The 24,739-nt window shown below is 43.2% G+C and overlaps 3 protein-coding genes across 24 annotated transcripts in view; 1 reads left to right on the top strand and 2 right to left on the bottom strand.

Moving 5' to 3' along the window:
* SNAP47 (synaptosome associated protein 47) overlaps positions 1–14,177 on the bottom strand; it is a 31,823-nt gene extending 17,646 nt beyond the window's left edge. The window contains exons 1-2 of one of the 5 annotated variants that reach the window (XM_068934071.1): positions 14,096–14,177; positions 3,772–4,327 (exon numbers count right to left, since the gene is read on the bottom strand). In XM_068934071.1, the coding sequence (XP_068790172.1) occupies positions 3,772–4,268 (497 nt within the window). In that variant the 5' untranslated portion in view covers positions 4,269–4,327; positions 14,096–14,177. Of the gene's footprint in view, positions 1–3,771; positions 4,328–11,237; positions 12,137–12,199; positions 12,482–14,095 lie in introns of those variants that run through there. The other 4 variants (XM_068934072.1, XM_009684165.2, XM_009684167.2 and 1 more) reach the window with 4 other exon arrangements.
* Positions 14,178–14,432: 255 nt separating this feature from the next.
* Positions 14,433–22,978, top strand: JMJD4 (jumonji domain containing 4). Of its 3 annotated transcripts, XM_068934067.1 has the most exons (8): positions 14,433–14,573; positions 14,999–15,083; positions 15,532–15,618; positions 16,271–16,436; positions 17,600–17,725; positions 18,475–18,742; positions 19,468–19,614; positions 20,504–22,978. In XM_068934067.1, the coding sequence occupies exons 1-8, from the start codon at positions 14,475–14,477 to the stop codon at positions 20,813–20,815; spliced, it is 1,290 nt and encodes a 429-aa protein (XP_068790168.1). In that variant the 5' UTR covers positions 14,433–14,474; the 3' UTR covers positions 20,816–22,978. The 3 variants fall into 3 exon arrangements, with proteins under 3 accessions (XP_068790168.1, XP_068790170.1, XP_068790169.1); XM_068934069.1 differs by lacking the exon at positions 15,532–15,618; XM_068934068.1 differs by having other exon boundaries at positions 14,449–14,539; positions 14,999–15,618.
* Positions 22,847–24,739, bottom strand: part of ALS2CL (ALS2 C-terminal like) — a 78,445-nt gene continuing 76,552 nt past the window's right edge. For all 16 annotated transcript variants that reach the window (XM_009684159.2, XM_009684152.2, XM_068934065.1 and 13 more), the window contains one exon: positions 22,847–24,329. In XM_009684159.2, coding sequence (XP_009682454.1) covers positions 24,258–24,329 — 72 coding nt within the window. In that variant the 3' untranslated portion in view covers positions 22,847–24,257. The remainder of the gene's footprint in view (positions 24,330–24,739) is intronic.

The raw sequence follows: 24,739 nt of genomic DNA, 5'->3' as shown, positions 1-24,739 counted from the left end.
GCAGAACAGGAGTGCCCTCCCTGGAGGCACAAATGGGTTCTCAATTAGCTGATGGGAGGGAAGAGGTTCTGTTTAAATCAAAGCAGAAGAACAGCTCCAAAGAAGGTCAACCCAAACGAAAACTGCGTCCTCCTCACCATAGGTACCTTAAAGGCTATCTAGCGACTAGGCATGTTCCACTGACATGCAAGTTGCAGAAGACACTCCAAATAAAGCCAGATAAAACATAAAAAGATACGTTTAAATGAAACATTGGTCATTTCACGATGCACCAAAAGACTACTAATGACGGAAATCTCAGAGATAAAAGCCTTATCAGAACAAAATGCAAAGCATTGCTGCTTTCTTGGTATTTCGGGAAGTATGCTTGATTTAATTTGCTTTTAAGTTTGCTCTAGAATGGCACTGCCCAATAAAACATGCACCACAGCAGTGCTATTCTCAAGATACTTTTTGCAATAATTATTTTCCATGAGAGAATCAGAGCAGCTCTACAGAAGACTTTGCAATTTTAAAATCCTGTTTAATTGGGCTACAAACACAGTCTAATCTGAAGGGAAGCTCTAACTGAACACACTTTGTCTACTAGCTGTCAGAAGTTCTGCACCAGCTTCAAAATAGATCTGCTTGAAGAAATTAATCAGCTAGGAAAAGCAAGAAAAGTCATACTGTTAAAAAAAAAAAAAAAGGCATATTCAGTAAACCATTGAATTCATCAATAACAGAGGGAGGTAGAAGGAATTGTTCCAAGACTCTATTCCCAAACACAGTATGAATATTAGATATTTACGTAGATAGCATGCAAGACAAGTAATGAGTCTGGAGCTCTCAATGGCCCTCTGAAAATACTATGACTTTCCTTAATGACAAAAAAATTCTAAATTAAAAGCTATACTCTAATGTACTCTACTGTAACTAAATAGAAAAAACTGACCTGATCTCACTTCTACACAAATAAGCATGTTTTCCATCCTCCTCTCAGAGTTACAATAAGAAACTTTAGGGCAATGACAGCTTATGCCCATGTCTTAACTTATGAAAAGTTATTAAATTTCTCATGCAAAACTGGTTTGCTTCATTGCATTCCCTATGAGAAAAGCACGTGCATTTGCTTACTTTTTAATCACTCTCTCCATCTTCTCCCCTCTCTCCCAAACGACTGACGTTCTGGTCACGCAACGTCAGACTTACAGGACAATTTTTCTGTTACAGAGACCTAACAAAAGGTCTAGCCAGCTTCTCTTGGCTTCCGCAGAGAAGTATAATATATCAACAAACTAAGCGACTGCTCCATAAAATGAAAATTTGCAAACAAAATACCTTGCCCTCTAATATGAATATATTAAAAAGGAACCAGTGAATCTGGATTTAGGCTTATTTTTGGTCTCTGAACACTTGCTAGCACGACAGACTCAACTCTACCTATCTGCACGCAGCCCAATCGAAGCCAGCTGCATGTACACGGGCATATACAAGAGCAGAATCTGGTGCACACTACATTGAATGGAATTAATAATCCAAAACAGCCGACACACACAGGCAAGATAGTTAATCCAAGTTTTAAATACAAAAGGTCGATAAAGAGGCCACTCTGATTCTTTTTAAAAGGGACCATCAAAATACTGGTGTCACTCACACAACCTTAAACTAATACAAATATAGTTAAAATTTCCCTCTCTTTGTGATCTGCTACCCATGTAAAATGGTCCTGCATGATATTATCTACGTAGTTACTTCTCACCAAGACTCTAAAGAAAGCAAGAATCAAAGGCATTGAAGTGATTAAGTTTTATCTATGCTAATAGTCTGAATTAAATAATGTGCAACAATCAAATGAGCTTTGATCATGATCTTTCCTATTTTCTATGCTGTTTAGGGAAATGAAGAAAGATGTCATCGTTTTAAGAGAAGAAATTTGAAAAGATTAAATCTTTATGGGAAAACATACACACATGCAGAGAGACAAACTATATTAGAAAATAAGTGTTAGAACTCCCCAAAAAGCACAGTGCAAATCAAGAACAGTTCAGCTAATGGCTTCTGGACTCTGTTTTAGTCTGTGAGCAAGCTGGCTAAACTTTAAGATACCGTAGATAAAATAGAAGCTCAGCAAACATTTGGTCAATGTCCTCCTTTATTTTTCCATCTTTAAATCAAAGCAGCTAACTCTTGAGATCCACAAAGACAAATAATACCTCCCGATGCATCTTAACCCAAAACAAAACTCTCTTCCAAAAACAATGAGCAGGTATTTATTTTCCTATTCATTGTTTATTGCTACAGAGCTTTAAAAGCTATTGCTGAAGCTTTCCGTTATCTTGGCTTTTCATTAAAGGGCATAGAGAATATCGCCAGAATCACTGCGAAATCAACACTTTCTTTAGACATGATACCCGTCTAAAAACAGATGTTTCTTCCAAAAGAAACTAGTTTGAACTTTATTGTGTTTGTTTCTCTATGCAGCTGTCTGAGGTTCCACAAAGAAGCTCATAGCTACATATCTTCAAACATTACAATACTCCCCTTAACCTTATTGTCTGTTTTGGACTGCTGTTGCATCCAACTTGCAGCACACAAGATAGCAGAGAAAAAGTCACTTCAAATATTAATCACTAAATAGCAAAGTCAAAGTGTTCTGACTGAGACACAAACCATTTATTATTCACATCGAGTTCTGCAACAACTAAAGACATGCAACATCTCAAACGTGCTCCATATCTCTTATTTCAGTTGCCTAAATGCACCACTTGGTGGCTTTTTCTTTTGGGGGAATACTGTGGCTCAAACGCCTATTTGAGACTACCACAAACAGTCTAGTATTGGGGTGGGGATGACACACAAGCCTGACTCTCTGGTTCTTACAGCACCACACTCTGCAGACAGAGCTCAGCAGTTTGCTTAGCGTTGCACGAGACGGTCCATTTTTTCCTCATCAAATGTACTAATTCCGACAAGATGTAAAGGCAGGGAGCATTTCATATAAGGCTGGAAGTAGCGCAATTAATTTTAAAAAACACAAATAAGGGACCACCGTTTCTACGGCCGTTTCTCCGACTACGTCTGTACCACAGACCCAATCCTCGCTGCTGCTCCGAACTGGTCAGTGAGTTATTTTGAAGTAAAGGGGAAATATAGAGCCCTCAGTTAAACATACCCTGTAGGCAAAGAGCAACCTGAAGAGTTATTGGCTGTCTCCTGCCAACTCAAGTCACCAGCCCACCTGCCATTCTGCCTATGATTTCAAATGGATCAGAAAAGCAGAACTGTGGTGTAAAGCTGGCTGTTCCATTACCAGGAAAATCAATCAAACCCAACATCCCATATTTCTCATCTGTGGATATTCTAGGACATCTAATAAGAACCAGAACTCCATAGCCTGTCTTTCAGTAGGGGCATTTATAGAGGAAAGAGATGCCTATTTTCTCCAAATTTACAGGAACTTAACATTTTGGAGATCTCTACCATTCTGCTAGCTGTGGCTGGAAAAAATCACAAAGGGCTTCCGAGAAGTTATTTCAGGGACAGAGCACAGGTCGATAGATACAAGCATAATTTTCTGAGGGAGAAAGACTGTTACATAGAAGGGAAGACAGAAATAGAGAAAAATCTTATAACAAGAACTAGATCTACAGAATACCATCACGTGCTTGAACTTTCACTGAAAGTCAGCAGAGTTTAGGTCTAAAGACCTTTGTGGATCTGCCCCTCAAGTTCCAGACGCATACAGTGCAATCCCACAGCTACTGCTTAGCTCAGAGGATGCTACAATACCTGTCTGCTACATCCATATCGCCTTCGATTTTGTTCAGTCCTCTCATGATGTTATCAAACTGCTCGCCCTGGTAATGCAGCACTTTTGCCGTGTCCTCCAGGCGTTTCTGCGAACCTGCTAACAAGCCAGTCAGTTCCTTTCCTTTTGTTGACTGCAGAGGCCCAGCTTCTGCTCCTGCTCCTTGGTTCGACAGCAACTGCTCCCTCCAGAAATGCTCAAGGATGTTGAACACCACATTCCTGTTCGGTTGGAGAGAACTGAACCAGTGCTTGGTACTCCTCTCTAAGATGGTGAGGGAGCTAAAGATTAGATTTGAAGATTCTTTCTTGATCTCGCTGATACTAGAAAGATGGAAATCGACCAAAAGTTCACCAGTTTTGTCAGCTGTAAATTTGATAGCAACAGGAGTCAGTGAGAGTCTGCCAGAGACCCATTGTTTGCTGGTGTCCAAGTAATATGAACAAGGCCAGCTGTGGATACGTATCTCTTCGTTCATCAGCTTGACGTTGAGATCCTCTTCTGCGAGGACAACGCTCTCAAAGCCAGAGGGAGAAACTAGAATTAAAGACAGAAAAATACGCCAAAAGTGATCCTTCAACATAGAAAAGCCAAAGGTATAAACAACACTTCTCATAAATAATTAATCCAGTTCACAGCTGGCTTCCTGTATTCTCACTGTATGCTTTCAGGTGTGCACACAAGACAGGTACGGAAATAGCTGCAGACGGATTAGGAAGTTTGGTAACCGTTCCCAGCCATCTGACTATTTACTTCAGGAAGACTTACCCCTTTGAAACAGGACTGTTAGTAACATTGCCCTCTCCGTAACAGAACTGCCTCCCCTTGTGATGGGCTCATGTTTCAGCGCGTGACTTAAAAACACACATTTACAAATTACTGTTGAATTAACACTGGACATTTAATAGCGGCTGTGCTCCGAGTGTTTTAGACGGGCGGCACTTTATAGTTAATCTAAATGTTCATACACACATGTTTATGTATTTAGGTGGAGGGTAAACTACCAAAAACAGAAGCACGACAAAACTTTACTCCAGTAAAGTCAAAATTTTCTCGAGTCTTTAACGTACCACTTTTTACTGGAAAATAATCCTGTAATAAGTTTTCCACTTCCCATCTTCTCCCCCCACCCTTCAAAATTCTCTCTCCGACCTTATCAAACTTATCATCAGATGTAAACTTCCCACAGACCAACAGGTACTGAATAAAACGCTGAAAATGCCAGAACATAAGCTCTTCAATACATATCCGCAAGAATCACAATACATAACCACTCCTTTCCTTCCAGTCCAAGATAGCAACACTCATATGTTACAAATACACGCCAGAACGTCTAGCCAACATATTCAGTGCGAATGAAACCAAAATCCCTCATTGACCAGAGCTCACAATTATTGGAAGAAAAGAAATACCCAGTTTATAAACGGAGAAGTATTCTTCAGAAACCACAGCTATCTCAGGCCCTCACTCTTGGTCTCAGGGAAAACTTACAAAAGAATCCCTAGCTTGCAAAACTCAAGTGGATACCAAAACTTCTGGCTTCAATTACCATATTAGTTTTACGATCCAACAGAATATCTTCAGAACCTGCCTCTTTGAAAATAAGGTATCATCCAGAAAGCTCACATATTCTCCCACCCCTTTCCTCTAGCTACGTCCATTGGTCTCACAGGTATTACCTCTTCCTAAAAACTTTTGTACTTAGACATACAGGGCCACAACAGTAGCACTGACACTATTTTCCTTCCCAAAAGCCTTGAACGGTTCTTCCTTTAAATAATATCTATGACTCCATACGGCCACCAAAGACGGTAACGAACGAGGGTTGTTCGGTGACAGAGAAACAGGATTTTAAACACTCCCATTTCTTCAAGCATCAAGAAACCAACTAGCTTTATAGTGGAAAACAAATTATGCAGCACTGATTGGTTTATCATCAGTGGTTTATGCTCTTCAAATGTGTTAGGGACCAGAAGAAAAAGGACATTAATCAAGTCTCCACACTGCTGGGAACGGGCTGGGAAGTCATGAGTTTAAATTGCAAGAAGGAAACAATGGGTTTAGACATTAGAGAGACTTGACCCTTATTAATAGGAGTAGGCCCTCAGACAAGTTCGATAGGGAAGTGGTAGAAACCCCAGCACTGAAGAATAGCAGGATTTTTTTTTTCATATATAGTTGATATTGCCTTCAGGAAGCATGATTAGCCCTTACAACTACCTTAGAACGATCCCTTCCTGCCTTTGACCCACAACCACAGAACAGTACCTCTACAGACATAAGCAATCCCTCCGACCAGGCAAGTGTCAGAGGGATATTTTGATGGGACAGGCTGTTTGAATCACAGCCAGCTGCTCAACCACGTACAGGACACTGTTCCCAAGACAAGGCAAGCAAGTATAATTCGTGTTTCGCAGAAGCTTTTCCTTCTTTCCCTCAGTCCATTCAAGCTGAGATTAAGAAATCCCTGCTTCAAAGCATGTATGAGCACATGCTCACATAGGCAGGCTGAAGCAACTGGGCATCTTCGGAAAAGGTGTGTTTTGTCTCTACAGCGTGTACATCTTGACAAATAAAGGAAACAGAAGAGACTGAAGGTAACTGCCTGAGGAGAAAATTCAGTTAGTGAGATGCCAACATGCAATGTTTAGGATAAATCTCCAGGAACCCGTTAGTTCTGCTACTCATAGAGCAGCATTTTTTCCAAAACAGAAGAGTGAAAAGAACGGGTAACACAACACGGTAAAGACGCCGTGTGACATGGGTCCATCCTTAAAAGACAAATGTAACTGAATCAACAGGTGTGGAAAGTGGGCCCATTGAACACAAAAAGTTTGGCAGGTAGAACAACGCAGTCAGAACAAGACTCCAAATCGGCAGTTTTTCTTCTGTGGAGTATTTGATGTTACTCAGTCACCATCAAAGGTGTTGAGAAATAGTTTGAGAAGAAGTGAAAATAATTCAGCTATGCTACTGGGAAAAACCTGCTTGGCCTAAAGGAAAGCCAAGATGAAAAAGATGCCATGGTGGTATTGAAAGACGTGCTGCAGGCAGAGCAATCAAACAAATATGATAGCACGGCAACCAGCAGAGGAACAGGTAGCGGCTTAAAAGATACGACTGAACTGGCACTGTTCAGCTCAGGGTGAAGAATCACCACATTGAGGCAACGGTGATTTCATTCCACCCGACAGCCCACGCTTTGCTGGGAGCCCGTGATGTCGTTTGATGACAAAGCATTAATCCCATAGGACTTACTCACTGCTATCTGGAATCCCAGTAAGAAAGCTCGGATGCCATATGCCTCACGCCTGGCTTGCTTACATCAAAACACTCTCAAATTTGGAACTGTAACTTAAATGAAACATATCTAAGTCTGCACACCCACCAGGAAGTTTTTTATACCCAAGGGTCAGGCTGTTTCCTGTAACATTTCCTTCATAATCCTAGTTTTCAGCATGAACATTAAAGACCAATTACCTTTCACAACTTCCTTGTGAACAGCCATTAAGCAATGGCAATTCAATTACTCACGTATTCATTATCTTCTCAAAGCCTTTGATATGTATCACAGCACAATTTACAGATTAGCGCTAGAACATTATCTCAAGGTGTTCTGCTATTTACACGGCATAATAAATGAAGAGTTAGATCTCCAGCACAAAACCCCAGTTCAACTGATACAAACAATTTATATTGACACTAATTACACCTTTTGACCTTAGGATGATCTGCTCCCCTTAATGAAGGGTCTCGGAATCCTAAAGCACAGCAAAAAAAGCTGACTGTTTTTTCAAGTAGCGGTGGTGCAAATACCTAAAGCACACTCTGAAGATCTCCTAGTACTTTCTGGCTGCTACGTCGTTAAGGAACACTGAAGTTTACACGTTTGCCTGTACCTCTTAAATAGAGCTCTTAATGCTGGGTCCAGTTCCAATGACTTATTTTAATCATACATATTTAAAACTTTAGAATTACTGAAATAAGGACTACTCATGCTACATCATACTCTGGAAAGAGAGACTTCTCTCCATACAGTGGGCCACTGGAGCGAGGTGAAAGCCCAGAGATATCCAATTTAAAAGAGTGGCTATAGCCAACAAAATAACAAGACAAGCTCTTGCAAATATAATTTCTAACAGCTTTATCAATTATTTGCTGCTTAGTTTGGAGAAAGAAGTAAAAGCTCTCGCCTCAATTCCTCCATCTAAAAAAGAAAGGTAATTCCCTCTAATGCAGTGAAGTTGGATCAGATAGAGCTGATGAAGGGAAAATGATGCAATTTTTTTTTTTCAGTTTCGGTTTTGTGAGTAGCCAATGGTTGTACGTAAGCTCTGTTTAAAGGTTATTTTATTTCTGTTACATAGAAGAAAAAAGCTGTTCACACAAAAACAGAAAGAGAAAAAAATACTTTTTAAACGATCAGACAGGTCTAACTGTAATGGAAGAAATATTAACAGTGGGATTCCAGAACAGCAATATGCAGAACAGGGGCTTCTGCAAGATATTTTAACTGGAAAAAACTTCTACTATGGATACATAGTTATGTGCCTATAATGGTATACATTCTTTTACTGTCACTAACAAATACACCAGTTTAAGCAACAACATAAATCAGATTATTACTAAAATCAAGAGCAGTGACAGTTAAATATAAATCATAACGTTATAGCTTTATTAACCAGGAGCTACAAATTACAATTTCAGAGTAGGTTTAATTGCTTAAAGCTGCATAGATTTCAGGTCAATTGTATCCTTGTGAAATATTTTCATAATCCAAAAACATTATCTTCCCCCTCACCAATATTATCTACTCAAACGTTTGAGATGGACAGCCATTCAGCAAGTACGTTTTTAAAATAGCATATAGCCTGGTACACCACATTCAGCTTCTCCCTCAGAAGTATTACTAATGATGATATGATAGCAAACAGACACTAAGCCGAAGTAAACATCTTGGGCTGTTCCCTCAAGCTCCTCATATCCTTAATGTATTGTAAAGGCAAAGAACTTTACTGAAAGAGCCCCCACCAGACCCATAAAAACCCATCTGTAGTCTCCTAATCCATCTAAACAGCGTGCCAGATTCAGTAAAGCAGTAGTGACACAGCTAGATCCCAGCCCATATGAAGTAGCCAACATCCCTTTTTTGCTTGTCCTGTGCAACTTTGGTGCTTCAAGCAGTTTCTGAAAGTCTCAAACGTCAGTACCTTGCTCACAACAAGCTGTTGCCCCAAGGTTTTATTTTATAAATAACGATGAAACAGAAACACCGAAAGATTATACATCTTGCACAAGACCACAAGGGAAAGCTGGAACCAAATGCAGGTTTTCCAACACTCGCTGCTGGGACAGGTGCAGCAGAACGTAACACCATCTGAAAAACAACTCCTAGACCATGCTAACAGCAATATCAACCTCCAACAAAGCACAGCTGTACTAGGGAGAGAAGGAGAAATTTTAAACAACGCAAGTGACTCAAATTTTGTTAAAGCTCAGCCTGGAGCCTGTTTTCAAACACTAGTAGTTCCACAAAGTCTAAGACATGAGTAGCTCCCCAATGAGACCACACTTTCTTTCAAGCCTCCTCTCTACCATTAAGGATTTAAAATATTAACGCCTGGTGTGGTCTCACAACTGTGCCATACAAACATCTTCCTAAGCCATACCGCAATTTCCTTACCTCTATCCATAGACGCAGCATTCTCAGGCAGCCTTTCAGAGGCTACTGTCTTTACAGAACTGCCCATCTGCAGGCAGATTTTTTTTGTATTTCTTTCTCTTCAAAGTCCAAAAGAGAGGGTAAAAAAATTGCAGCTAAAGCAAAAATCCTACTATGTCCATTACCAAAAAGAAAGAAAATGATATAGAGAGAAAATAGGTTTAGTCCTGGACACAAGAACAAGGCAGTCCTCCCACAGACTAAAAGAAGCAGTCACTCGACCTGGGTATATGTGTATGCTATAGGTCATATGACTTTTGACTCACCTGAGAGCTTAAAGGCTTTGCGTGATAGTCAGCTTCTTTCTGTGCCTGAGGCCAGAGTTTCCAAGCAAAGATCTATCTCATAATTAAATGCATTCATTGTTCCAGCACATAATTTCCAGTATAACGATGCTCAATTACTATTACATCTGCACAACTCTTTTTCATTTCTCAGAGATGAAACGTGAACATTGCAGAAACGTAAAGGCACATGAGGACAAGCAAGAAGAATTTTATTCAGTAATAAAAACAGCCAACAATGCTACAGAACATAGCTATTGTTTAAGAGCATTCAACAACATAACATAACGTGACACAAGACTTCAAGTAGCCTGCTTAAAACAGGTGAGAAACTTGACTGGAGTAAAACAGAGAAAAAAAAACTTCACAATTTTCCGAAATTAGTGGAAAACATCATTAAGGATGCACTTCAGCTGTGACACTCATACATTATTGCTTACAAATTTCTGAAAAGGTATTCAATTGTGATTATAGTTTCTGAGCTGCTAAAAATACACTCTTACCCTGCTACTTTTATAACTCTATTCTCCTTGAGTCAATCTCAAAGAAACTCCTTTTTCTCATCTACCGGCAGCGCCCTGCCTTTTACAAAAGAGAACCCTTGTCTCTGCTTCTCTCCTATTAACTGGTACAGAACCTGCACCAAGAACACCTCGCTATTCTTGAGCTGGGCAAAGAAAGTCAAAGTTAGCAGTAACACAAACTTCAACACGGACATGAGCAGTAAATTCATTGCTGAACACCAAATAGCTCAGCTACATGAGGTAGGGAGATTTATTTCCTTATATTTTCTAAGCTTCTGACAATCACATTTTAGGAGCCTGGAGCTATAGCCTTTCTGCCTTTTACACTTATTTTAGGACAAGAAACTATTACCTGAAATTCAGGATCTCTCCTCACCCTCCGTCATATTCTTTTGACCTATCACTTGCAGTTCAGCATTATATCACTCCCCATTTTATTTCTCCTAAAACATGGCTAGGAACAGCTTGCATGACAAGACCTGAAATATTCATGGATTTGTAAAACACTGACAAAGCCTCGCTTGGAATAGCGCATCCCATTCCAGTACCTGCACAGAGAAAAAAAAAACCGAACTCAAGCGGATGTAAATAAGGGCCACCAGGGCAATCTAGAAATAGAGAGCACAGCTAAGAGGAACACAGCTTATTTAGCTTAGCAAAACAAAAGGTCAAAGGTGGAGAGGACTGCTAGCTGAAAAGACATACAGAGAGGATAGAAGGAAATAAAAGCAAAGGAAACTAAGCAATGCAATCTAAAGGACGAGGCAGGCAGGAAACAAATACTCAGAGGATTACAATCCTTAAATAGCTTTCCCAGGTGTGCAGTGGAAAAGGATGGGAGATGTAAATGATTTCATAATTAATTCATTCCAGCTTCTTAAAGAAATATGTTTTTGCCTACACGTTTGCATACGCACCTGATGGCCTAGACAGTCTCTCCCAGTGAGGACTACCAAACATGGATACATTATCCACATCTCGCTGTAATCCGCAAATCACCTTTTTTGAACAAAAACATTTGTCTTTTCGACACAGCGGTCCCCCAGACCGAGTGCAGTTACGCACAGCATAGCAGCATATAGCAAGAACTAGGACTGGAAGCAAAAAGGTGTGGACTATATTCCCGGCTGTGTCACCACATTACATAAATTCTTTAGCTAATACATAATTCCATGGCTGCTTCTATAAAAAGGAGATGACTCACCTTCTCTTGCAAAGTGCTTTGAGATCATTTAATGAAACTAAGTATTACTAAGTGCCCCAGGTGCAAGGAGATGCGTCTACATACTCTGCTAGAGTGCATTGTCAAATCGCATGCAGAAAACAGTCCCTTTGCCACTTCTCTACCTCCAAGCTTACAGAACTCAGTCACAGATTGTTTTCATCTGTCCCGGTTAATTATCTGCACTACAACCCACATTTGCTTTCTGCACATGCTTCTGATGTGTAAGTGTTTGTTTCTTTTTTATTCTCCTTCATGCCTTAAGTTTCCTTAGGGTCAGTATGTTTGTTTATTCTGAAATGCTGGCATCTGGTAAATGACGAGCTTAACACCCCAGGGAGCCCATAACCCCCCACAACAGAAATGTTTACAAGGCCTGACAAATGACTTCCCCTTCCTTTTTTTTTTTTTTTTTTTAACCAGTGGTCTAACATGACGTCCCACCAGGCTTCTAAAGTCATGATTCTCCAAGTGACGCCACAAGACACAAAGTACTCAGAGGCGACACTCCAAGACAAGCAGCAAGAGAGGATTCACAGTATTTCTTTACTATGGCACATGAAGAGATTCAGCTCCCCCAGTATCAAAAGACTGACAGATCCCCACTAAAACAAAAAAACAAAAAACAAAAAGAAAACCTTTAATCTGTTGGCATACCCAATGTCAGGGAATGGCTCCAGGCCGACGGACTTCTCTTACATACCCCTCCCAAGTATGGATTAAAAGTACCCCAGACAGAGCAACACAAAGCAGCAGGATGTCAAGAATTAAGTTGGGGGGGGGGGGGGGTGGTTAAAGAGGACTGCCTCAATTCCCACCCCTTAACCCACACCAGCTCCTACAGCATCCAGGTTAAACCTCATCAGCCCTGTGATATAATCTAACCATCTGCTCCAAGAGGAGACACAGACACTCCAACACTCCCCAAACTTTGCTCTCCTCTCCTCCTAGGGTGCCCCCCTCCACCTCAAGGATGAACCCTCCTCTGTCCTCCCACAACTCCCTCCCCTCAAGACTATCCGCAAGTCTCACTGCTCCTTTCTTCCAAGCTGGACCTCCCCCCTCCCACAAAGACCTTTCCACCCACTTTCATTTCCTCTCTCTAGGAACAAAGAGAGTCGTCCTCCCTCCCATCCCAAAGACAATCCAGTTACCTCCCTACACCCAGAGCTCTCCCCAGGATTTCCCAACACTAGATGAGATCTCTGCCCACTCCCATGTCCCACCTTCTGCAGGCCTAGGTTAGCTCTCCAAAACCTTCCTCTCTCCTCCACTTCTAGACCAGATTCCACCCCTGCCCCCCACTTTCTTCACCTCTCCCAAGTCTAGGGCAAACCCCCCATTCCGTACCCTAGACCAGACCCCAACTCTCCTTCTCCACCCCACCTCCCCCTCTCTTCTACTCCTAGATTGGATACTCCAGCCCCTGTACTCACAGCTCCCCCACCCCCATTCCTTCCCCTAGGCCAACAGCCCTCGTTTTCAGTGCTTCCTCAGAATTAGGCCAAACTTCTTCCACATCCCTTCCCAGATACCCCCCAATTTCCAACCCTCTCTCAAGCCTAGGCCAGACCCCTCCCAATCTCTACCCTCCCCTGAAGCCTAGGCCAGACTCCCTGCCCTTCATCTCTTCCCCAAGCCTACTCCAGGCACCACTAACCTACAGCGTTCCCTCAAATCTAGGCCAGATCCCCTCCCCCAAGCCCAGTCTCCAATGCTCACCCAAGCCAGACATCCCCCATCTCCACCATTCCCCCAAGCCTAGGTCAGACAGCTCCCATCTCACCCTCTTCTCCAAGCCTAGGTCACACACTCCCTCCATCCCCACCTCTCCCCAAAACCTAGGTCAGACATGCCCCCTCATCCCCACCTCTCTCCCAAACCTAGGTCGGACACCCCCTCACCACCCCCCCCACCTCCACCTCTCCCCCAAACCTAGGCCAGACACCCCCCCACCTCTCCCCCAAACCTAGGTCGGAAATCCCCCCCCCACTTCCACCTCTCCCCCAAACCTAGGTCAGACACCCCCTCACCACTCCCCCCACCTCTCCCCCAAACCTAGGTCAGACACCCCTCCCCACCTCCACCTCTCCCCCAAACTTAAGTCGGGCCCCCCCCACCTCCACCTTTCCCCCAAGCCTAGGTCACCCCCCCCACCTCCACCTTTCCCCCCAAGCCTAGGTCACCCCCCCCACCTCCACCTTTCCCCCAAGCCTAGGTCACCCCCCCCACCTCCACCTTTCCCCCAAGCCTAGGTCACACTCCCCCCACCTCCACCTCTCCCCTAAACCTAGGTCGGACATCCCCCCCCCCCCACCTCCACCTTTCCCCCAAGCCTAGGTCACACACCCTCCCCGACCTCCACCCCTCCCTTAAGCCTCAATGAGACACCCCCCCCCCCACTCAACTTCTCCCTCAAGCCTAGGTCAGACCTACCCCCCTCATCTCCACACACCCTGCTCTAGGTCACCCCCCCCCCTTAATATCCAGACCAGGAACCTTCCCTGCCCTCATCTCCACCCCACAGGCCCAGGCCTCGACCCCCGCACCCACCTGCCTCCGGAGCGGCCGGGCGGCGCACGCAGCCACCACCCGCACCGACGCTCTGCGCCTGCGCCCGCCGCGCGCCGCTATTGGCCGAGCCGCCGCCGCCGCCGGTCCGTCCCCTTCTCTCCCCGCCACGGGCCCTGCCTGCCGCGCGCCCGGGTTCCGGGGGGCCGCCGCGGAGGCCTGTCCCCTCCACCGCCACGACTCACCCCGAGCTCCAGCCCCGCCGAGGGACGCCCAGAAAGTGAGTATCCCTCGTCCCGCTGCCCTTTCCCCCCTTCCGGGCCGCGGGCGACGAGGCGAGCCGAGGGAGAGGTTGTGTGCGTCGCCTAATGGCGTCCGGGTGCCGCCGGCCCTGCAGCGGGGTGAGGCGGCCGGTCGCCTCATGGCTGCTCCCTTCTTCCCCGGGGCCCCCCTTCGGCCTCTCGGCGTCTCCTCGGTCCCTGCAGGGTGGGGGCAGCCCGCCCGGTCTCGCCTTCCTCGGGTGCCTGCTCCCTCCCTGCCACCCCTCCGCCGCCCTCTTATTCACTCGCATTTTACCTTTTTATTCACTGTTATTTACTAATTTTACCCTATTATTCACTATTATACATTAAATTTACGTATAGGAACTGCCTGGCCGATAAAGAAGGGTCCGAGGAGGGTGTGGGTATACGTATATATGTATAAATATGCATATAAATTTATAATATTTGTATATATATTATATATTTATTTATAAATACACCTACACGGAGCTTATTTCCTCTCCCCGCAAAGGGGTGAGCCCCAACGCCGTTTCTGGGCTGGAGCGGTGTCCTAGAGGAGCAAATATTTGGAGGGGTTTTCCTTCTCTTTCTCCCCCCAGCCCCCACAATTAATTCCGCTAACAGGGACATATCCCTGCAACTAATTCCTCTGCTGTTTTAGGAAGGGACCGGCCCTTGCTGGAGCCCGCGGTCACCCGGGGAGGAAGGCGACGAGCAGGAAAAGCGGTGTCTTCGCCGGCTGCAAGGTGATTTCCTTCGTCAGGTGTCCCCGCCGGCGTTAAGCGTTTTAAAACGTGGAGGGTCCTCATTAGCCCCACGCAGTGGGACGCTGCTGTACAGCTTTCCATTTTTGCCGGTGGATGGTTCTATCTTTCTGTGATTTTTCGCAGATGTAGAGACTCAAATCACATCTGAAAGTGATTTTTTTATTATTATTTTTATTTTTTACTTTACCTTGACTGGGTAATACCTGGTCAGCACTGTCTTGGCTAAGCGGGGAAAGGTATCCAGCCTGAATGGACAGGGCAACATTTGCCTGTTCCACTGCCTTTTTTCGTGACTACAGCGCTTCATCTCACGCTGCGTTCTGCCTCCCGACAGGACACGTTGACTTTATTGAAAAGGTAGAATCATTCACTTACTCAGACTTTTTCCGGGATTATTTGATTCCCAACCGTCCCTGTATTTTCTCAGCTAAATTCACTGAAGGCTGGGGCAGCAGGAGAAATTGGGTTACTTGGGATGGGAAGCCTAACTTCGATTATCTGTTGCAGAAGTTTGGTAAGTTGTGACTTTTTTTACTATTAAATTGAAACATGTATGCTAAATGCCAGTGAACTTTTTTGTTGCTTAGAAATCGGAGTGCTAGCAAAGCCCAACTAATTTCTCTAGACTTTTTTCTAAGTTGCCACATTCATTTTGTGTACTTACTCATACTTTTTGTTTCACTTGGATTCCAGTCTTTAGTTTATTCCAGTAATGAAATAAAATAAAACCATAATATTAATCCAACCGGACCAATTTATGTGCCTGCTTAATTTTAACGAAAGGAGCAGTCCTGTAGGCCACAAGAATTGAATGGGCAAGGGGAAAGTATTCTTTAGTTACAGGGAAATATCACAGAGTATATATTCAGGCTGTAAAACATTATTTTGTTTCATAGGAATGAATACCCAATTCCAAATGTAGTTTGGTAAGAAGAAATTGCAGGTCACAAAAAATTAATGGCTTTGTAGACTGGTCTGAATCATGCTCGCCTAGAATGGTGATGTCGGGAGTGAGGGCTGGGCAAGGGATTGTTGCCTTGTGTGTTTGTGCTTCAACATGATAGTGTTCACCTATTACAGGCCGCTACAGCGTATAAGGTTAAACAAGTTCAGTTTCAGCACCAATTATTCTGTTTCCGCATGCATTCAAAAAGTTTATCTTTCAGGAGAGGCTATAGTACCTGTTGCCAACTGTGATGTCAAGGAGTACAACTCTAACCCAAAGGAGCAGATACATTTCAAGGAGTACATAAATTACTGGAAAGAGTACATTAAAAATGACTACCGTTCATCCCGAGGGTGCCTTTATCTGAAGGACTGGCACCTGAGCAGGTAAGAGAGCACCCTGCAATCCTCTGCGGGCCACAGACAGTGGAGAGCTGCTGCAGGGCAGCTCATTTTTAATGTCTGAGCGTTTGATACTCTCAATGCTATTTGTTAGCATCTGCCCAATGAAATATCATTCTTGCACTCCGTTGCTCTCAGGGTTTTGCACCTGGCAAGACTCTTGAACAAGTAACTGCTTACTGAAAAGGCTGACATTCCTGAGCACTTGCCTTTTCACCTATGATGTTTTAAATGACCAAACGTTATCCTTGTGGGAACTGTGTGGTTGTGCCATTGACTTTTGCTTTGGCCGTAGTGGTGAAAACCTTAGTCCTTAGGAGGAAGGGGGATATTTATAGTCGTGTTTAATTCAGTGAGCATTCTGTTTTCTTTCTGTATGAGTTACCATCCTATGGCATCCATTTTCTTCTCGGTTAACCATCTCAGTTGCTCATGTTCTCTTTATTCTCTGCAGGCTTTCCTTCTCTTCCTTCAGCCCGCTGCAAGTTAGGCGGACGCACTGTCCGTTCCCTATGTCTGTCTAGGGCTTTTATCTCTTTTCATTCACTTTTCTTCTTCCTTAAATGTCTCCTGATCCTAATCTAGCTTTCCTGTGATCAGTCGTTGTTGTAGAACCCTTGTGTTAACTTGTGAGCGTGTCAGTGACTTACAATAGAGGAAATCAGTCAGTCCCCACCCCGCTGTTTGTCTGCTTTTCCAGACATCTGTCCTGTGGCTTGCTACAGAGGGTCTGTACATGTGGCCTAGGATGGGAAAGGGGCAGCATATACTGTGGGAGGAGGCCAGGCATTTTTCAAAATCCTGCAGCCTGTCTTCCCTCCTAACCCTTGCACCTCCAACTGTCATCCAGTTGGACAATCTTGCGAGTGTCTTCTCCAAAGAGAATATGTTCATCAGGGACTGTCTTGCCATGCTCAAAGTCATTCTCCCAAATGATTCTTAACCTTCACAGCTGTTCTAGGAGACAGAAAGGCACTGTTGCATGCATTTTGCATGTTTAGACAGAAGAACTTGGAGTTGTGAGTGACACAAAGAACGTTGTAGCTAGGGACCTAATGGGTCTCTGCTTCTGGGCTTGGGGAACCAACATAGGGGGAAAAAATAGTGCATTTCTCTGAGACCCCTTTCCAATGCATTATCTTTTTAAGAGCTTTCCCAGAGCAAGATGTTTATACAACCCCTGTGTATTTCACCTCTGACTGGCTGAATGAATACTGGGATGCTATAGCTGTGGATGATTACCGGTTTGTCTACATGGGACCTAAAGGTTCATGGTAAGGCAGCTTGGTTTCTGTCCTCCCTACATAACTCTTTTTTAAGATGAATCCTCTAGGGGATCGTCTCATTGCATTTCAGGATAGCATCAGGCTGCAGAGACAGTGTAGCCGTGGTGCTGTACCTGAACCCAGCAAGTCTTGTTTCTTTAGGAGCTCATTTGGTTCTGGATATGAGCTGTTTTTGTATAATCAGCAAAAGTGTTTTTACACTGCTCACTGGCAGAGAGTATTTCTGTCCTTGAACTGTGGCATGGCGTGTGTGCACAGAATCTACAAAAAGTATCAGCTAGCCCTAGGTTTAGAGCAGTTGAAGCCTTGGGGATCATCAGCCTCTTCTGATCCACAGAGCCAACAGAAGCCTGGGAGGGGCACTGATGAGTTAGTCAAATATTTTGCAGGTGGAAAATTAAATCTGACATGTGTGATAAAGTTGCATTTACAAAGTTCCAATCAATTCACATCATAGAATCTCCTACCATTGAAGAATCTGTGGGACAGATTCAAAAGTAACTGATGGAGAAACACGGAGGATATAAAACACTGCAAAACTGTGTAGCTATAGTGGCCTTTTAATACTTAAAACAGTAAAAGCTAGATGCAGAAGACCACTCTTTAGGTTGAGATTTGCCTGCATAGTGAAGGTTGATTTCTGTGTATATGTCTGAAGCGGAAGTTTTTCACAGACATGAATTTATCTTGCAGATTTTAGGCACCATCTTTACTTAAACCTTTGATTTGGTCCGCAGGACTCCGTTCCATGCTGATGTCTTCCGTTCCTATAGCTGGTCAGCCAATATTTGTGGGAGAAAAAAATGGTTGCTCTATCCTCCGGGACAGGAGGAATACCTCAAAGATCGTCATGGCAACTTGCCCTTTGATGTGACTGCACCTGGTCTTCAGGACAGCAATGTTTACCCTCGCTACACCCAAAGCCAACCCCCTGTTGAAATATTGCAGGAAGCAGGGGAAATTGTCTTCATCCCCAGTGGATGGCATCATCAGGTTTACAATCTGGTAAGATAACTGATACCAACCTTTTCGTAACACAGAGAGATAATCGGGCAGCACGCTTGAATCGGACCAAACCCGTATTGCCATAGCATGTTGTGGACATGAGAAGTTTGACTGGGCTGAACAAAAGCAGAGACAGGTTCTTGGAGGAAAGGCCATCAGTAGCTACTCAACATGATGACCAAGAGCAAACCTTGAACTCGGAAGCTCCCCAGATCATTGACCATGAGAAGCTGGGAGTGTGTACGATTGGAAGGAGCCATTTGCACCCGTTTTTCTTATTTTCCGTATGAGATTCTACTAGTCACTGAGACACAAGATGTTGAGGACAAGGTAGACTTACGCTGGGGCTGTTAATCTTGGTTTCCAAATATAACTTGTAATTGACTAATGAAAATACTAACAAAACAGTTGATCTTCATGATTCCAATCTTGTTCCTTTCTTCCCCTATCTTGTCTCATTGTTGCACCCCGCCCCCAACAAAAAATGTGCTCAGACAACGGAACTAGAGACGTTTGCCATTTTACAAAGTGAAACAAGATTTAGTTGTCCAGCAACATTAGAAAGAGCCAATCTTTCAGCATAGTAATGATGCTGGCCCCCAAAGAAGCATTTCACTTGCTGGGGAATGTGATTTTTACTTCTTTGCAGCAACAATGACTTGACAGTAGTTCTCTCACACTTTTCTAAGTAGAGTTGAATAGCTGTTTAAACGCTCTTTCTTCAGGAGGATACCGTTTCCATCAACCACAACTGGGTGAATGGCTGCAACGTGGCTATAATGTGGTGCTTCCTTCAAGATGAATTAGCAGCTGTCCAGCGGGAAATCAGTGAATGGAAGGACCCTATGGATGATTGGCACCTACAATGCCAGGTATAACAGGCAGTCAGACAGACAGCGTCATGTTATTTAGAGGGTCATGTATTTCAGGGTTGTAACGTACTACCTTATTAAAGCTGTAAGACATTCAAGTCGTTAACTTCGTACCTGGAATTAGTGCACGTTTCTGAATAAACTAGGAACTGGTGACAATTTCATTTCTCAGGAAATGAAATATTGCTTTAGTAAGGTAGTGGAAGGCTTGTGTCAGTGCATACTTGCTGTGTCAAGGAGGTTAGGATGTTGTCTGGAAAACTAACACTTCGTCTGACGTTCCTCAGTCATTGAGGTTAGCACTGGCATAAAGATTAATCCCTCATGTAGAATCTACCTTCGCCTATATAAAGTCATGCTGCTTCTTATAAGCAGCAGAACCTGTAATATCCATCATTCTCCTCCCCTGACAGGAGGAGTTTAAATTCCATTCGCTATGAAACACTGAGTCTGCCACAAGCAAAATTAAGGTGAAAGTGGCAATAGGTTCTGTTGCAAAGTGCTGTTTTCAGAAGGCATAACTAAATTGAGCAGTGTTGTACCTTGTATGCCCCTAAGCCCTTAAGCGTGAAGCAAACGTAAAGTTTATTTCTGGAAGTTGTTATTGCTGCTAGACTGATATTCTCCAAAAATAGCTTCAAAAACGTAGCCATGTAGTAGTAGCAAAACCAAGGTTGCTTTTGGGGCTAGTGAAGTTTCCAATAAGACAGAAAATTTTAGTGCCGTTAGTCATCAAGGAGTTACAAACAAGATGATTAAACTTGGTTACTTATGATTCCAGATATTGCTAGTTTGATAAAATAGTTTCTGTAATTCTTACTATAAATAAAAAGGCATTGCTTTTTCAAAGTTTTTTTTTTTTTTTTTTTTTTCCCCCCCCTCTCCTTAGTTGATCATGAAGTCGTGCACGGGTATAGACTATAAGGAGTTCTACAACTTCCTCAAAGTTATTGCAGAGAACAGAATTTCTGTCTTGGAAAATGGCCTTGATGATGAAGCATTAGCAAAGAACACTCCAAAAGCTGCCATTTCCACCTTGGGCATGCTCCATGCAGTGTTTGATTTAAAGAGGACTGTGAAGGTGTTAACATCATTGAGTGCTAATGAAGATTTCAAGAAACTAGACCTGACGTCACTTTCTCCACCTCCAGAAGCATTGCTCCACCACTTGAAAGCAGCAATAGATACAGCGCTCCTCTAACTTCTATTTATTTAGTTCTCTGCAAAATGAACCTTTTACAAAATGAGTATTTATAGAAGAATGACTCCTCCCTGTTTAATAGCTGTTACAATTTAAGTACAAAGAGCCTTAATATAGTGTGGAGAGAGTACATTCATAAGACTGAATACTTTGTAAACTGCCAGCACTTGAGTATCTAGAACAATGGCACAGGGAGAAAAAAAAAAAAAGAAAATGGCAAAACTCATATAATGTTGGCACTGTAGAGCATGATAAATTGATCCCTGCTAAGAAACATTCCAACGTTCAGGAAAGGGGAGTAAAAATTCACTGTGGAACAAGCTTTGGTCCAGCAGGGCTAAGCACTGAAATGGCAGTGGTCTGCATCATACTTCCCCCTGCTTCTGAGGGCAGCGTGTAGACACCTAACCTGCACTGCAGGCTTCAGCAGTTAGGCTCTGCTGTCTCTGGTCATGGCCTCATTGCTTTAAAAACCTGTCCTGCTTCCAACAGTAGCTCAGCCTTCTTTTTTTTTTTTTTTTTTTTTTTCTTCCACGTTACAGGATGCTAATTATTTAGCCTTCTTGAAGCCTGAGCTGGCTCAACAGCTGTAGCTTAGATATGCAGGAGCTCTCTGTTTCTTGTATAGTGGCATCCCTCTACAGCTGAAAGTCTCTGATAGCCTCAGCCTTCATCCTACCTCAGGCCCAGCAGGATTAGATTTAACATACGTGGAAGGCAGAGTCATGACAGCAAATCTACCACTAATAATTTTACCCTGTGAGCCCCTCAAGCTCAAAAAGAGAAGTGTGAATGGACTCTTTCATTGCTATACACTATTTAAAGGCACAATATTTTTATCAAGCAAAGACTTGATTAGTCAGGGATGTTGGCAAATAGCCTCATGTTATCTACTAAAAAAAGAAGCCATGCTTTTAACACACCCATGGTTTCAGAGCACAGTTTACAACCTGAATGCTACCCTTGGGCTAAAGAGCGTTTCCAGTGAAGCATCACTCTTGCTGTTACTGATTGGCAAGAAAGGCCAAAGCACAAATGGCTGCATACTGTTAACAGAGTTGCCCCTTTGGGCTCACTTGAATTATTGATCCAAAACTTTCTCACTTCTCAACCACAGAAGACCAGTAAAAGCAACTACTAACCTTATGTTTAGAAAGTGCAATAGTAGAAGTCTTTGCATTGCATTGTTTTCTAAATAATCCTGTGGAGTTTGTGCAGTGCATGCATTTTGCATGTCATATTTTGTAGTAGGTGTTCCTTCATTGTGAATAGGAAATTGTACCTGAAATTAAAATCAATACCCACAGCATGGAAGAGTAGAGTATGGAGAAAACGTTTTGTAACAGCTGTAACTACATTTCCATGAGTCAACCCTCTGGCAAGGTGTTTCTTTGGACTGGGAAATGGCTAGTTTTAAGCAACTCTGAAATTAAATGGTCACAGCTGTCACTTATGGCTGCTTACATCCTCAAAGACAGGCAGATGGCACTTTTCTTCCTTACATGAAGGAGGTGATAGTTCATAGAGTTGTTACTAGGAACAATGGTTAAAGCAGACAGTCAGGATACTGACAGGAAAGTATGTTTTTTGGTCTTGTATTGCCCAGTCTCACTGCATGCTGCGCAACCAGTACTGGCACCAACCACTATGCAAAACAGCACCTTCAGCTCTGACTATGTGACACCCCTTCTTCACAAGGCCTGCTAAGTCTTAGAGCAATCAGTCCAAAACAATGGAGAAAAATTGCATGACATGAGCTTACGACTTAAGCCATGTCCTCTTTATGGAATCTGGGGAGAACAAAAGCATGAGGACTGGCTTTATTGATTTAGGTTCTCTTAACGGTTACATTAGGAAACTAATTTGGAGTTCATATTCTCCAGTCCCATGAATGATCGATCAAAGCATCAAGGGAGCCACACATGTTCTAAAGACAAGGAGGGAAGGGAAATTCTCAGAACAGTCAGAAGACAGGACGATTGAATTAAAACACAGTATGGATTGAATTAAACACAGTATGCAAGCCTAGAATCTCTCTTAAAAATTAAACAGCTTTATTTAAATAGAAAGTTACCGTAAAATATACATTAGGAACACTCTCATACGAATATATTAACTATTGTAACCAGTGTACTATTTATTAAAGCATAATACTTGTGATTATCAGGAGGAAACAGTCTGTAGAGTTTGGGGGGGGGGGGGGGGGGGTGTTCTTTTTTTCCCTGAAGTTACAAACCTGGACAATTTAATGTCAAACTCTATTTAAAAAAAAAAAAAAGTTAAAACCTAGTTCAAAAGAGCTTTTGCTCTAATAAGCAACTCATTCTTTAGTATTTTCATCCGTTAACAGCAGGATACCAAATATCCATTTGCCCTTTATGAAGGCATTATAAAAACCCATTTAATTCTAATCTCATTTGTATCCTACTGGTGGCAGTGGGTGGTCTGTCAGCGCAAGGCTGTGCACCTAGGAGAAGCAGTGGTTCTGCAGCCCTGGCAGTGCAGGCGGCCAGGTGTTTTGATGCGCTGCCTCACCAAGCCTTGAGCGTCCTTTGTACGGGGCACACGCGAGCCCTTACAGCGTAACGAAGCAGCGCCAGCGTGTTCAAGGTGCAAGTGCGATATCCCTGAGATTCAACAGGATTCGGCAGAGTATAAATATAAATTTACAAGTATCATAAAAATAAAGTTAGTCACTAGCAGCTTTACAGTGCAACGGAGAGGTACTGAGTTTGGCATAGTTAGGAAGAATGGAAAATTATTCTTCTTAGTGATACAGGAAAAGCCTCCTTACTCCACAGAAATGGTTGTTTAGGAGCAGGGAGAGGGCTTCTCACGTCCATGCCACGTTTCTGACGACCAGAAACAGAGTTCCACCAAAGCAATTCTTTTGGATTCATTTTACTATTCTCTGTAAAATAACCTCCCTTATGTCAGTTCACCAGTGCAAAACACACACAGCAACTGAGAGAACAGTTAACTGAGGTTTCAGGGGAAGGAGGCAGATTGCTGTTTGCGGGAAAGTGAGATAAATGTACAGAGCAAGAGAAACCTTGGCCGCTTTCCACACACAGACTTCCAAACGCAGGCTGAGGTTGCATATCAAAGGCTATTAGCCAACAGCATCTGCATGTCTGGACTTTACGATCGTAGGTAGTCTAAAAGAAAACCCAGCAAAACTTTGCTCTACCTTTATGTAAAAAAAAAATAAAATAAAATAAAAGCAGGACCAAGTTACACCAAGGGAAGAATTTCTAAGGGGAAGCTGAAGAAGAATCTCAGTGGAGACTAGCACACTCCCAATAAAACAGAAACCCTCATCTGAAAAATAGCCATTCTTCCGTTTCACAAGGAAGCCAAAACAGCAGTGACTCGATGGCTTCTTCATCCACCAGTGTTCGGTCAGCAAAGTGCAGGAAGGAGGACCCGGTCAGGTCCTGGCTCAGGGGCTGTGAGTCCCATGGCAGTTCTCTCTCTGATGGAGTCGCATCCTCTGAATGTGTTCGTAGCATGACTGGGCAAGGAACAGAAGAACTCATTAAGGATGAGGTTTTTGCAGCAAAGGTTTGGTCTCCCGCACATCTAGTGAAACTCCACTGTCGCCCTCGGCTGGGCAGAAGATTAAATCTGCACATCACAATGATAAGCATATTCTCTAGACTACAAGGAAAATAACCCGGACTAGGCATGTCAACACCCCTCTGAAACTAAGCAGGAGTTGAGAGCATCAGTGTCTCCTTACTACTTTTGTTATATCAGCAAAATACTGCCATATCCTTGTGATTTCCGAGAGAACTTTAGGTTATGACTTTCCATTCTTCTTGGCTAGATCCCTTGCAGGAGGCTTGGTCCCACTTGGAACTTCTTACAGACCTGACAATTGTGACTGCAAAAATACTTCAGTTTCGTGCATTAGAGGGTTTC

The sequence above is a fragment of the Struthio camelus genome, chromosome 2, assembly GCF_040807025.1.
Source record: "Struthio camelus isolate bStrCam1 chromosome 2, bStrCam1.hap1, whole genome shotgun sequence".
In the NCBI taxonomy this organism is placed as follows: domain Eukaryota; kingdom Metazoa; phylum Chordata; class Aves; order Struthioniformes; family Struthionidae; genus Struthio; species Struthio camelus.
Note: the sequence above shows the minus strand (reverse complement) of the source record. Positions and strands in the feature narration are given on the sequence as shown.